Source organism: Globicephala melas, chromosome 14 (genome assembly GCF_963455315.2).
Source record: "Globicephala melas chromosome 14, mGloMel1.2, whole genome shotgun sequence".
NCBI classification, from domain to species: domain Eukaryota; kingdom Metazoa; phylum Chordata; class Mammalia; order Artiodactyla; family Delphinidae; genus Globicephala; species Globicephala melas.
In genome coordinates, this window is record NC_083327.1 from 37,355,410 (window position 1) to 37,370,755 (window position 15,346).

The 15,346-nt window shown below is 49.8% G+C and overlaps 1 protein-coding gene and 1 pseudogene across 2 annotated transcripts in view; both read right to left on the reverse strand.

The window, feature by feature from the left end:
- Positions 1-7,445: 7,445 nt before the first annotated feature.
- Positions 7,446-9,042, reverse strand: LOC115866885 (large ribosomal subunit protein P1 pseudogene; annotated as a pseudogene).
- Positions 8,698-15,346, reverse strand: part of BEND3 (BEN domain containing 3) — a 34,132-nt gene continuing 27,483 nt past the window's right edge. For both annotated transcript variants that reach the window (XM_060283787.1, XM_060283786.1), the window contains one exon: positions 8,698-14,708. In XM_060283787.1, the coding sequence (XP_060139770.1) occupies positions 12,462-14,708 (2,247 nt within the window). In that variant the 3' untranslated portion in view covers positions 8,698-12,461. The remainder of the gene's footprint in view (positions 14,709-15,346) is intronic.

Here is a 15,346-nt window from a genome sequence, read left to right on the forward strand (position 1 = left end):
CATACAGGTCAGAATGGCCATCATTAAAAAGTCCATAAACAGGGCTTCCCTGGTGGCACAGTGGTTAAGAATCCTCCTGCCAATGCAGAGCACACGGGTTCAAGCCCTGGTCTAGGAAGATCCCACATGCCACAGAGCAACTAAGCCCGTGTGCCACAACTACTGAAGCCCGCGTGCCTAGAGCCCGTGCTCCGCAACAACAGAAGTCACCACAATGAGAAGCCTGTGCACTGTGATGAAGAGTAGCCCCCACTCGCCGCAACTAGAGGAAGCCTGCACACAGCAACGAAGACCCAATGCAGCCAATAAATAAAGAATAAAATATATTCTTTAAAAAAAAAAGTCGGGCTTCCCTGGTGGCGTAGTGGTTGAGAGTCCGCCTGCTGATGCAGGGGACATGGGTTCGTGCCCCGGTCCGGGAAGATCCCACATGCTGCGGAGCGGCTGGGCCCGTGAGCCATGGCCGCTGAGCCTGCACGTCCAGAGCCTGTGCTCCACAACTGGAGAGGACACAATAGTGAGAGGCCCACGTACCGCAAAAAAAAAAAAAAAAAAAAAAAAAAAAGTCCATAAACAATAAATGCTGGAGAGGGTGCGGAGAAAAGGGAACCCACCTACACTGTTGGTGTGGGAATGTAAGTTGGTGCAGCCACTATGGAAAACGGTATGGAGCTTCCTCAAAAAACTAATAATAGAGTTGCCATATGATCCAGAAATCCCACTCCTGGGCATATATCCAGAGAAAACACTATTTGAAAAGATGCATGCACCCCAATGTTTATTGCAGCACTATTTACAATAGCCAAGACATGGAAACAACCCAAGTGCCCATTGACAGATGAATGGATAAAGAAGTGGTATATATATATACACAATGGAATAAGATTCAGCCATAAAAAAAGAATGAAATATTGCCATTTGCAGCAACATGGATGGACACAGAGATTATCATCATACTAAGTGAAGTCAGAGAAAGACATATCACTTATATGTGGAATCTAAAAAATAATACAAATGAACTTATTTACAAAACAGAAACAGACTCACAGACATAGAAAACAAATTTATGGTTACCAAAGGAGAGGAGGGGCAAATTCGGAGTATGGGATTAACAGATACAATCTACTATACATAAAATAGATAAACAATAAGGATTTACTGCATAGCACAGGGAAATACATTCAATATCTTATATAATGGAAAAGAATCTGAAAAACGTATACATATATATATGTGTGGGTATATATATGTATATATATATATATTTGGATCACTTTGCTGTACAACTGAAACTAACACAATATTGTAAATCAACTATACTTCAATTAAAAAAATAATAAAAATTAAAAATGTCTGGCTTTCCCAGGAAAGTCTGAAAATGCTTCTAGTGTATGTTTGCAGTTTTTTAAGGATGAACAATTTAAAGTTATGACTACTTTGTAGAGCAGGGGTCCCCAACCCCTGGGCCGCGGACTGGTACCAGTCTGAGGCCTGTTAGGAACCGGGCCGCACAGTAGGAGGTGAGTGGCGGGCGAACAAGCGAAACTTCATCTGCCGCTCCCCATTGCTCCCCATAGCTCGCACTGCCACATGAACCCAACACCCACCCCCCTGGCCGTGGAAAATTTGTCTTCCATGAAACCAGTCCCTGGTGCCAAAAAGTTGGGGACTGCTGCCGTAGAGGCCTATCCAATCCTTTTACCAGTAATGGTTAATCCCTTCAAAGAAATAGCTCTCCCCTGGGCAGTGTGACGCTAATTGCATTTCTCTGCCAAATAGCATTTACCACGTTCCATGGAAAATTATATAGACGGCTAGGCAATAGTTTCATTATTTTTTTTTTAGCATTTTGGGGAGAAAAGTAGACATTTTGGGGAAAATTCTTAGGTCATGGTTTATTTGGTCAATAATGATTGAGGGAATAGAAACTACCATTTTTCAAGAAACTAAAAACAAAACAGATTTCCTTTGGAGAGGTGGTGTATATTCTGTGAACTTTCTTAAAGGGTGTGCAATGTACACGAGGCAAGTAAAGAGACACTCTACGGAAGTCCTGCCTTATCTTGGTCGTATGTATTTTGGCTTTCAAAAAGTTACTGTCAGAATTAGATAGATAACCAACAAGGACCTACTGTATAGCACAGGGAACTCTACTGAATATTCTGGGATAACTTAGAAAAGAATCTAAAAAGGAGTGAATATATGTATAACAATCACTTTGCTGTACACCTGAAACTAACACAACATTGTAAATCAACTATACTCCAATAAAATAAAAATAAAAAAAGTAAAAAGTTACTGCCAGGGTTATCAGTCGGCTTACTGACCATCTTGAGAAATTAGAAACTCCATCGAGCAGACTCCATAGAGCAGAATGTGAGCATCTCCCAAATGGCTTCCGAGTCATATGGGTGGCTTAAGATGAGCCATGGTAGCAGGATTTTCACCTTGGAAATCAGCAAGCACCGTGAAACAGAATGGATTTTTCCCTTGGAGAGCCAGTTGTCACACATTTACCAGCACACCCCTGGGTGGAATGGGGAGGTGCACCCACAAGAGTTTCCACTGGGAGATGCCGGGGCACCAGCACCCACCCTCCAAGTTCTTCTTTCAAGTTATCTTTTCTCTTTTCTTGTTCTCACATCGTTCCACATGTCCTCCTCCCTTACTTTAGCTAACCATTCTAATGTGCTTAATGTGTATCTTTTTGTTGGTATGCAGTCTTATAAAATGTTTTGTTGTTCTGTGCACATATTATAAATATATTTATATATTATAATTATTATATTATAAATAAAATAAAATAAATTTTAAATTTCATAAATGACATTACTATATATTTCATCTTGTATCTTACTTCCTTCACTAAGCCCATCCATGGCACTCTAGCACATCTAACCCATTGCTTCTCACTGCTGCATAATAAATACTGAAGGACATCCACCACATTTTGCCCATCCACTCTCCCAGTGACATTCTCCCACCCAACTCCCCTCACCACAAAAACCACAGTGCTGCTTTCTCTCCAGGATGGCTGCACCAGGCTGCCGTCCCACCAGCAATACCCAAAGTACCTATAGACTCATAGCCTCACCCAGCCCCTGGCATGACCCAGCTTTCTAATTTTTGCCAGTCTAATTATGAGTATAAAGAGATACAGTTAGTTTGACATACACTCTTTGTAAGTTCTCTCCACAGCCTGTGCTTCTGCCTTTTGGTAGCTGCTACAACCAGTCTGTGCTTGGCATTTCTCTGAGGGCTCTGAAATTGGACACAGCTTTCTGAGACGGCCACTCTCCTGTCCTCTCAAAGACACGCTTGATGGCCCATTCTTGTTTTAAGATTTTTTTGTTCGTTATTAGTTAACAGACCAGGTATGTCAAAAGATGGATGGTGAAAGTCAACAATTTTGCAAGATCCTGAGGACATGGGTCACTCACAAGGCACTTCTTGATTCCCTTGTGGAGATGTCAACTGTATCCAATGGACCTTCGATCCTGGGACTTTATCCTTAAAGTTGGAGGAACGTTCCCCAGGCCAGACAAGTGAAGGCCCAAAGACTGATTGCAGTCAGAGTAGAACAGCAAGTATCTAAAATGGGCAATTTCTGTTTAGAAGTCTGGACTGGTAAAGCCCATTTCTGGAGTCCCACTCAGAGGGGTTGCTTATATTAGATACTTCCCCACAGAATGTGTAGGGAATTTTCTTTAGGATTGTAGGGGAAATCCCTTAACTCTTGATTCTGAGACAGATAAATCTAAGGTGAGGCTACAATAATAGCAGCCAATTCTTTGGACTCAAGCAATCAGTATTAATTACCTGAAGACAAGGCAGCCGTCACCATATGCTGAAGGATATGCCTTGTCATGCCTGGCACCGTGCCTGCACTGCGATATCAGCTGGTCAGATACAATGGGGAGACTTGGGTTTAATACCTCACGTCAGAAAGAGCAGGATACCTAGCAACTGTGTTTCAGCCTGTGAGAGACAGGAGACTCAGGAACCTGCACTCCGGCAGGTGTACCTCAGACCAAAGCCTGACCCTGTCCTCCTGCCACGGCCTCAGCCGTCTGCACCCGGGCAGAGCCGATGTCCTCAACCTGCTTATACCCACATGCATCTTGAAAATCAACCGAAGGCAAGAGGCATCATGTTTTATACTGTTTACCATCAGACCCTTCTCTCCAAGCTCAAACAGGCTTCGTACCTACCAACGAACAAGGCTTGCTAGAATCATGAAACGGTGCCCAGGAGATAGTAGAGGTTACAAATATTTTTGCTAAATGAATGAACTTCCTTTAGAGGCAGAGATGATTCTTAACTGCATGCCTTGTTCTATTTCCTGTGGCATTGAGAGGTTTCCTGAGTCAGATACTCTGACTGGGGTGGATCCAGAAGCTCAGCGACTGTGGACTGTCAGCAAAACCCCAAGTTAAACAGCCGGGAACCACCAGGCAGACAGACGAACAGATTTAGTCCACACAGCTACATAAGCGGCAGCGTGGAAATCAAGAGCACAAACTGGGGAGCCAGCCTGGCCATCATTAGAGGCTCCCAGCTCTGCCAGCATTGTGACCTTGACCAAGTTACTTAATCTCCAAAAGGATCCCCATCTGTAAGATGGGGAATACAAATATCTATCCCACAGGGTTTCCGTGAGGAATAAATGAAATAACGTACGTCACATCCCTAGCACATTCCTGACCCATTGCAGGAGCTTAGAGACTGGGAGCTCTTCTGAAAAACACGACTCCCTATAATTTAAGGCCCCACCGTCACTTCTGAATACACAGCTGCCACACCGCAGAAGCTTCTGGAAGGAAAAGCTGTGGCATTCCATGTTCTCAACCTCTGTCAAGGACACAGTTCACCATCTGGACTACACACTCTAGAAGAACAAACAAATTCCTGCTCTTTAAAATAAAAGCAATGGGGCTTCCCTGGTGGCGCAGTGGTTGAGAGTCCGCCTGCCGATGCAGGGGACACGGGTTCGTGCCCCGGTCCGGGAAGATCCCACATAATGCGGAGCGGCTGGGCCCGTGAGCCATGGCCGCTGAGACTGCGCATCCGGAGCCTGTGCTCCGCAACGGGAGAGGCCACAACAATAAGACGCCCACATACCGCAAAAAAAAAAAAAAAAAAAAAAAAAAAAGCAATGGACAGGCCTCCCCCTGCAGAAATGTTCTGGCAAAAGCTACCACGTTTGGCCAGTGACCCTAAGCCCTGATGCTGAAGTATTTGTAAACCTGCCTCTTCCCACTGACCTGAAAGCTAAGATTTCGTTTATCACTAGTTAAGAAGTCAGGATGGCAAGGTGACTAGAACACCAGCAGAGGAAGGCAGCCTTACTGGGCTGAGAAGGCAGAGTTCAACGATTGTATCAGAACAGAATATTCCCCTCCCTACTTAGAACAGGTGAAGAGTTTCTTCTTTTCGTACGGATCCAAGGACAATTTGGTGAAAACAAAGTCATCCAGCCCTGGACTAATTCTGCAGGTTCACGAAACTCCTCCTCCTCCTCTAGTTCCAGCCCCATTGGCTTCCTTTTATTGTTTCCTAAGGGGTTCTTCTTGTACCCCAAAGCTTGTTTGCATGCTGAACTTTTCACCTAATTAATTCCTCATTTTCAAATCTAGGCTAGTCATCCATTTCCTTGGGGAAGTTTTTTTTTTTTTTTTTTCGGTACGCGGGCCTCTCATTGCTGTGGCCTCTCCCGTTGCGGAGCACAGGCTCCGGACGTGCAGGCTCAGCGGCCATGACTCACGGGCCCAGCCGCTCCGCGGCAAGCGGGATCCTCCCGGACCGGGGCACGAACCCGTGTCCCCTGCATCGGCAGGCGGACTCTCAACCACTGCGCCACCAGGGGAGCCCGGGGAAGTTTTTCCTGACAACTCCAACAAGGACCAGTCTACCTGTTTCACAGTATTAAGTACTCCTCATTAGTAAACTTATAATTTGTAATTTTAAAAAAGGTCAGTTTTATTTGAACACAACAGGAAACCACTTATTTCAGCTCAGATCTATTTCTACTAATCAGTAAAGTGCTAAGCCTTCAGTTTCTGAGATGTACACAGTGTATTTTTTGAAGTCACTGTCATGCAGTGGTTCTGCAGCCCCTGGACACAGCACCAGCACGACCTGGGAACTCTTTAGAAATGCAAATGCTTAGGCACCACCCCAGTCAGACAGAATCAGAACCCCTGGGGTAACGTGCCCTCTGGTGGTTCTGCCCCTTAGTGGATGCTGATGGAGTCCCACCCAGATTCCCTTTCCAGCGCACCCATGCCCTTGCTGCTGAGAGCCAGCTAACCACTCACAATGGCCCTTCTGGAACACTGCCCTTGGCAAAGGGAGCCACCCTGCCAGGCGAGCTACCCCTCTCCCTGGAGAAGACCTCACCGACCAACTGGCCCCTTTGCTGCACCTGGTACTAATTCTGCCAAACAATTCATGTTCTAGGGCCTCCCAGTGGCTGGCAATGAGGCCAGACTGCAGAGGAGACCACACTCTCGCTCACAGCCTTCCCTGGGCCCGTCCTGCTTCCCATCTCCTGGGAGCATGTCCTCAGTCAATTGCACAAGAATCCTAGTCTCAGGCTCTGCTCCCTAAGGAATCTGATCCATGGCAGTCACTTTCACTATCTCAAAAAATTTACTCTTACCAGAACATGTCTGTCCACAACTGCCACAATTATTTCACCCAGGGCAGTTTGAGAACCGGCACCCCCATATCTAAGATCAGACAAACTGGGGCTTAGAGGATGTGGGTGACAGGACACCACTGACTTGTAACTGGTTTCGGGTCTGAATCTCTGTGTATTGTGTGTGGCTCAGGGGTGTTTAGTTTCTGAGATGGTACGGCGGAACGAGACAAACTTGGGTTCAAATCCTGACACTGAAGTTTGCCAGTTGTGTGAACTTGGCCGGTAAACCTTTCTGCTACCTCACCACAAGACGGAGATAATGGCATTGCCCAAGACACTGAGTTTTTATGAGAATTAAATGAGATAACACACATACCCTTCAGGGCCTTAGCTTTCTTGTCTCAACCGGCTTAATTAGGGAACTTACGTCACAGGGTTCCGGGATGATTGCAAGCCGCGATCCAGGTGCAACTCTCAGCGGTGTGCCTCGGCACTGTTGTATATACTCAATGAATGTTAGGTATGCCCAACACTGCCGTCACAGCAAGCAGACAATGAATGTTCGTTCCCACCACTGGCCGAAGTATTTTAGATTTCTCTGGAAGCTCTCTTAAAGAGTCCATTGCATCCCACCGTTCCAAACTTCAGGATAATTTGGTGTGGCGCTCTTATTTCTGAGAACTGCTTTTACAAGTGAAACCACATATACTGAAATTCTCTGATTTTTTTTTTGCAAGACCAACAGAAGCAAAGCAAAAACAGAAGCAAAGAGTTCAGCTTTTTTTTTTTAACAGTTCAGCTTTTTGTTAAATGTGTTACGTTTAGTCAAAAAAAAAAAAAGCCTGTGTCATCATCAGACTCCTCAGATTCTTCTTTCTTTGCTTCTGCTTTCTTCTCCTCAGCTGGGGCAGCGGCGCTGGAGTGGGCAGGACCGCCTGCTTCTCCTGCTGGACCGGTCCGCCTGCCCCCCACCTTGCAGATGAGGCTCCCGAGGTTGACACTGGCCAGAGCCTCGGCAAACAAGCCTGGCCAGAAAGGCTCGACATTTACGCGGGCTGCTTTAATGAGAGCATTGATCTTACCCTCCGTGGCCGTCACGTCACTCGCCGTGCAGACCGGGGGCCGAGTAGATGCAGGCGAGCTCGGAGACCGAGGCCGTGGCGCGGGCGAGCGCTGGGCGGCGGGGTGCCGGCCGCGGCGCCAGTCGCGGCGCCAGTCGCGGCTGAAGGGCGGGCCTCACCCCCGTGCGGCCTCCGCTTCCTCGGAAGCACCGAGCACCTTCTCGGCAGCTGAGGAAAGGCACTTTTTTCTTTTCTTTTGGTCGAAAACAAAGATACCCACAGCCAGAACGGACCTAAAGAATTTAGCCTTCCTTCAAGTCTTGCTTAGACCTGCTCACGGAGTAAATGTCTGAGGCTCCAGCCCCGACCAGCCCTGACCTGCGCGAGGCTTACAGCACAGGTGTCAGGACTCAGGACTGAGCGCTCACGCCCTGGAGGCGGCGGGCTCCAATCGCAGGCCACGACTCACTTCAGGCCGCGCGAACCCCGGGTCCAAAACAGTGTTGCTCTGATAGCTTGAAACCTTATTTTCACTGTGAAATAGTATTTAATGATTTATAATTCGCCAAAGAGGCGAGAAAAAAACATGCATCCTTTTGTTACCAGTTAATAATACGTTAGCTTTGAGGAACGAAATCTCATTTAATCCAAAGTGGAAAAAAAAGAGTGAACTGAAGCTCTGCTAGTTTAGCAGCAGGGCGGGTCTGGCACCCGACCAGGAAAGGGGGGCAGTCAGCCGCGCCCCTACTGCATGGCCAGGAAGCGGTTTGTGTGGAGACGTCTCAGTCACTCGGCTGTGACAAACTGCACCCCGATAGCCAGAGCGCGTTAAGTCCGAGAGGCCGAGGTGCCCCGAGTGCCCGCGCCCTCCCCGGGGACGAGGGGGGAGGGGGGAGGCCGCACGCAAAGACAGACAGACCCAGACGTTCCGAGAGACCTCTGCCTTAAGAAAATAAGATGTTACGAGACCATATATTTTCTATTTTTATAACATTTTATATAACTCATAAAACAGTGCTTGTATAAAAATTCACACAAAGTTGCTAGAGAGCATACAATTTCCAAAAATGTCCTGGGTTTTTGTTACATTCAGTTTTCTAAGGATGCACTCAAATCAATGGTAAAATGCAGACATTATGCGATATTTCATTATCTTTGGTAAAACTATACTCATTATTTTGTCTCCTCACAGTATTAATTCTGACATCCACTTCGTGCAGGGTCTGCTGTCACTAGGATGTCAGAAGAACGTTAAGGCTGGATCTACAAGAGGCAAGTACCTCCACGTGACAGTCGGAGCCCCTCGGCCCCCGCCCCCTGCCCACTCCGTATCACCATCCACACAGCGAGGCAGGGTAAGAGCCCAATGGCCTCCAGTCCGGGGTCTCGAGACCCTCCTCCTCAGTCAGGCAAGAAGTAAACATTTGGGGGCAAAGGTGAAAACTGAGGCCATCTCTGCAGGAACCCGAGTGGCCATGCTGTGCTAGGGTAGGCCAGTGACTCTTCGCATTTAAACAGCGAATCCCTTCACCACTAAGTAGATCCCATTGGTTGGTCGATGATTGCTGAAGAGGTGGAGCCCCTCCCCCCAAACTTAAAAAGAAAGGAAGGTTTGGAGCCAACACTGAAGGGGGAAGGGGCACACTAACACCCATGACACTGGACACGACTTTATTCCCTGTCAAACGTGTGTGGTCATGTAGACACAGCCAAAGTGAACTGAAGCAGGATTAGAACACTTAGTACATTCATGACTATCTTCATACATTCTTTTAAAACTTACTAACAGAGGAAAACAAGGGACACTACCACCTACTGTGACTTGCTATTTTACTCAACATCAGAATGTATCTGTGCTACTTCCTTAGTCCTCTGGACACGAGGGGGGAGAAATTCCAAAAAAAGCAAACAAGTAAAAATCAAAGAATTTAGATGCGGAGGGAGAAGGGGTTTTGCCAACAGATTTTATGGAAAACATTAAATTTTGAAAAAAAATTAGTATTTTGTACTTCTATTGCTTCGTGTAAAAAAAACTGCCCCTGGAGCCCACCTGTATGGCTGGAGCTCTGAGGACACCACAGAGACAGACACGGGACCCACAGGCGGTTCCTGATGAGTCAGTCCAGAGAGACAAGAAACAGGTCACAGAGTGTGTCCACCTCTCTTCACTGGAAGGGACTCTAAGATTTGGGGGGAAGAAGCCCTACAAGGAAAGGTATTAAGGAAACCACCAAAACACGGTTTCCAAAAACTGAACATGCGTTAGGTTCTAAAGAGACATAGTTCGTTCCTAGAACCTTGTTGATGTCTCTATCGTGGGTAGATAGGATGATTTTTTTTTTTTAATTATTAAATGATTGTGCTTCTGAAGTTGCAGGGTCACATTCCACCCTCCAGAAAGCAGGGCAGTTTTCACATGGCTTGGAATCCTCTTGGATACATCCTAGAGACCAGAACAAATTCCATGGCACCCTCGCGCCCACAGGGCTGGTGAGTGAGAGAGCGCCACTGCCGTCTTTGGGTGTGTGCGCGCGCGCAGGCATGCATTTATGTGCTGGAGAGACTAAGGCATAGAGAAAGGCCCAGGAGAGGGGGAAGTGAGTCTCTGGCTGCTCCAGTCCTCCTCCTTTCCAGGCACAAAGAGGTTGAGCTTGTTATTCATGTCGGTCCCCTTCCTCTCACTTCAGTTTTCTACTAAGAAATGTGTGTGTGCACATGTGGGTGTGTGGGGAGACAGTCATTTATTAAGTCCCTGTGCATTTCTAAATTGCAATAATTCAGGTCTGCAGTTTCAATAGAAATAATCTGTAAATGACATTTAAAAGCAAATTTACTAAAATTAGATCAGCAACTTGACACTGCTCAGAATCTTGTCATATTAAAAAAAAAACTGCCCGCTGGGTGCAGGCAAAATTCTGTCATACAGCCACTGAAACTGAAGTCCTTATCTGTATGAAGAAAAGTCATAGACCGTTTCTATTATTTCTGCATTTTAAGGTAGCAAAATATTAAGCCATTAGATTATTAAATCTGTAACATTCCACAAGGGTTTTAGGACTACCCTGTGTGATTCAATTCATTTTCTAGCTTTCTGGTATGATGTACTGTGTTTGGGTTAGACTGTTTCCTTTCCCCCTTAGGCACTGGCCCCCACAGTCAGGTAGGTAAAAGTATTGTTTTATATTAAGGACTTTACCTGTTGGGCAGTTTCCTCCAGGTTGGAATCCTGGAGAGCATGCCGCTGGCCTGGAGCAATGTGACCTTCCCAACCAGGGGAGAGGAAAGAGGTGTCTCATCCCGAGGCCAAGGGACCAGCCAGATGTAGGACAGCAGGACCTTCTGAGGGCCCAGAGGGAAAGCTCTGAGTGGACCCTAGGAAGGGATATGGGAGCCCCATTTGAGATGGCCTGTGTCCTTCCAATACCAGGTATCCCCAAGAGAGCCCAAGGCTTGGGCCCACCCTGAGGAACAAGGATGTGTACTGACTGGAGGAGCTGACACTGAGGTGTGGTGAAGTCACCATACAGCTCCCAGAACCCGGGTTTTGTTTTGTACAAATACACACATGGAAAGTAAACAGTTCTTGGTGAGCCCAAAGGGGCCCATCCTTAAATCAAACAAGATATCCACACACACTTCTCCAAGGTAATGTGTTTGCCCCTCCAACAGCATCCTTGCCTAGAGAGGAGAGGGGGCAGTGGGAGGACACAGCTCAAATGAAGACATTGTGAACGTGTTTCCACGTCTCTCTACATTCATATCATCATCATCATCATCATCATCATCATCATCATCCAGTGTTCTCGTCTACAGAGTGAGCACAATATTCTACCGGCGCGGCAATGTGGGCCAGGCCGCCCCCTAAGCCCCTTCCTCAGTACCACAGTGGGAGGGAGAAGGTGACTGACCATGGTCAGAAAGACATCGCACTATTCCATCCCCTCCACCGCCATCCAAGAGGCATCCTGACTCTTCCAAAATCCAATGTAAAAGACAAGGTCAGTAAATCCATCTCTGTGCCACCTGAAGCTGTTAGCCACACGCATGATCATGGCCACCTGAAGCTATTAGCCACACGCATGATCATGGCCACCTGAAGCTATTAGCCACAGGCATGATCATGGCCACCTGAAGCTATTAGCCACAGGCATGATCATGGACACCTGAAGCTATTAGCCATCACGCATGATCATGGCCACCTGAAGCTATTAATTAGCCACACACATGATCATGGCACTTCTAAACATTTCATTTATCTGAAACCGTCTTTAAAAAAAAATTCCCAGCAACTGAATTCATCTTACAGTACTTCATCTCAAATATTTAAAAGATTTTTTTCTAAGTAAAATGGCCTCCACAGAGCCCAATGATTTTCTTAAAAAAGGGTTTCTTTTTAACTTAAAAAAAACTGATAAAAGTGGAAGATGTAAAACGTGGGAAGAGGACCAAGAGGGTTGCTCGATTTGCATTTCAAATTGTGAGGGGACTGGGAGGACACTGCCGAGGAGAGGGAACCCTGACTCCTGAGGCCTCTCTGCTATCACAGCTTGGCCCTCCCCCGACTCTGGCTGTACCACCAGGAACACAGGACAAAAGTCGTAAGTACAAGAGGCCAAATGCGAGGCTTCTTTCTCGCGGCCGTGGCCGGCGGGGCGGTCACGTGTGCAAGTGCAGCAGGCCACTCCCCGCCGACATAAGGTGCGCGGCTGTGGACACGTCGCGGGCTCCGGCAGAACGCTCAGTGCCCGCGGTGCCCATCACTTCTCCACCTTCTTGGCTTTCTTCAGGATGTCGCATTTCTTCCTGTTGGGGCGGCGGCACCGTTCGTCGATGCTGGGGATACATTCATAGTGCCACACCTCCTCCATCTTCTCCACCGGGTACACGGCCTCCACGTAGTGGCGGATGAGCCTCAGCCGCGTGGGGTCCAGCTGCTTCTTGTTGCACGCCCCGGAGTGGTTGTACTGCAGCCGTAGGTTCTCGGCGGTGAAGAGTTCGGGGAAGAGCCTGACGAGCAGCCGCGCGGCGAAGTTGCCCACAGAGAGGCTCTGCTGCACGATCTCGCGAACCTCCTTGTCTGACAGCAGGTATGGCGAAGGCACCGGGAAGTCGGGCGAGGGCACCACCAGCTCATCCAGGGGGATCTTGCAGAAGTCCTTGCTGCTCCTTTCGGGGGGCAGCGGGGGCCCCTCAAATTCCTCCCGGAACCGCTCGGGGTTGATTGCATAGCTGGCCAGGTCCCTGCACTCCGGGCCCGGCACATGGACCTTGCGCTGCTGCTGGTAGGAGCGCCTCTGCTCCGTGTCCCGGCGCCGGCAGCGCTCGTCCAGTTTGCCCACGAACTCCAGTGTCCAGACGCGGTCATTCTTGGCCCGCGGGTAGAGCAGCTGCACGTAGTGGCGGATGAGCTTGATGCGGGACGGGTCCAGCTGCTTCTTGCCCAGCGAGCCGCTGCAGTTGTACTGCTTGCGCAGGTTCTCGTGGGTGAAGAGCTCGGGGAACAGGTGCACGAGCAGGCGTGAGGCAAAGTTGCCAATGGACAGGCTGCTTTCGTAGATGCTGCGCAGCTGCTCCTTGCTGAGCAGGCAGTCGGCGCCAGGCACCTCGAAGTCGGGCTGCGGGATCTCCAGCTTGTCGAAGTCGATGGGCACCAGCCAGATCTTCTTGGACCGCCGGCCGGGCCGCTCGCCCTCGAAGCTGTCTTCCACCTTGACCACGGAGATGTCATCGGGAAGGCTGGAAGAGTCGTAGCAGTCGTCCCGCGGGGGCTCGCCCTCGCTGCCCGCGTCCAGCCCCAGGCCCTCCAGCTCGTCGTTGATGCGCTGGGCGCACTGCTGCAGCCAGGCCTCCTCCTCCTGCATGTCGGGGAAGTAGATCTCCGTGTAGTTGCGGATGATCTGCAGCCTCTGTGCGTCTAGCTCCTGCTTGCCTCCGTCCCCGTAGCAGCTGTACTGCTCGCCCAGCTTTCGGTGGTCGAAGAGCTCGGGGAAGAGCCGGTGCAGAAGGAAGACCGCGAACTCCCCTGGCGACGAGGCTTCGTCCAGGAACTCAGTTAGGTCCTGCGTGTCCACCACGTGGTCCGAGGCGATGGTACTGCTCCGGTCCAGGGACAGGGCCTCCTCCTGGTCTTTGTTGTCCAGGAAGTGGCTGGTGTCCACTTGCTCAGCCTCGAAGAAGCCAGCGACCTGGCCGCCGGGCTGGCTGTCCTCCATTTCCCGTTGGGCCCAGAAGCGGCTGAAGAAGTCGTTCAGCTGGGGCAGGCACTCAGCCTGCCACACGGCCGTGTCCTTCACTGATGGGTAGTAGACCTCCACGTAGTTGCGGATGAGCTGCAGGTGCAGCGACTCCAGCTTCCGCTTGGCCGCAAAGCCGCAGGCGCTGCAGCCCCGGGAGAAGTCCACGTCGCTGAAGAGCTCAGGGAAGAGCTGCACCAGCAGGCGGCAGGCCAGGTCGCCGCCCGACAGGCTCTGGTCCACGATCTGCTTGAGCTCGGCTGCCGTGAGCTGGTACTCGGGGGGCGGCTGGAACTTGGCTACCATCTCGGTGGGGCTCACCTGCTTCTTGATGCGGCTCACCTCCAGGGAGAGCAGGTCCACCTTGCTGTGCAGCTGCGACATGTTGGAGGAGAGCGTGTTGAGCATGTAGAACATCTTCTGGATGAGAAAGTAGATGTTGGGGTCACTGTCGGTGGCTGCCGCGGCGCCGCCGCCGTCCCGCTTCTGCGGCTCGTTCAGGAGCCGCAGTGGTGAGGGGCTGTTCCTGGGGTTCGCCTTCTCGAAGAGCTCGAACATGTTAAGCGCGTCTCCGGTGGGAGGGTTCTTCTTCTCCATGATCTTGTGCGAGATGCCATACAAAGGCTTCTTGTAGGAGGGCGTGGTCACGTCGTTGCTGGGCTCCTCCTCGCCCGGCCACGCGGAGCCCGAGCTCTTGCCCCTGCCTGCCTGCTCCCCGTTGCCCTGGCAGGGCGAGCCGTTCTCCCGGTTCCGCATGCCTGCTAGGAGCGCCTGGAAGACAAGAAGTGCGTTAGCTGAGGGTTCTGGTTTAATACCCTAGACACAAAAGAGGGGCCGAGGTCGATCGCAGGAGCCTGTGAGAAAGTGTTTCCGTTGCCCGGGAATCACTCTACCGGTACACAACACACCACTAACACAAACCTGCATCCCAGCACCAAACTTGCTCGCTCTCCCTACTTCCTGAGAGGCTCAGGCTGGACCTCAAAAACTTCTAATTCCTGTAGGACACAAGCCCTGAACTTCTTGTCTACAAGGCCTGGCAGGAGAGCAAACACATATCCTGGCAAGGCCGGGCAAGAGTCCTCAAGGGATGGGAGAGAGACCCCCGGGCACGGGAAGCGCTCCTGTGGCAGTTCAGCCTTGGGCAGGCCACCTCATTGCCCTGACTGCTCTCAGACAGGGAGGATTCCTGCCAACGGCAGCTCCAGAAGGCAGCAGTGTGTTGTCCAGTCTGCAGCCTCTAGGAGAGCAGGTGTCTCCACTCTGGACAGCTCCCAAGATGCCTGGTGTTGAGCACGGAAGAACTGGGGTCCAGCAGTCTCCAACCTTTTTGGCACCAGGGACCGGTTTCATGGAAGGCAATTTTCCCATGGACAGTGGTGGGCTGGGGGATGGTTCAGGCGGTGATG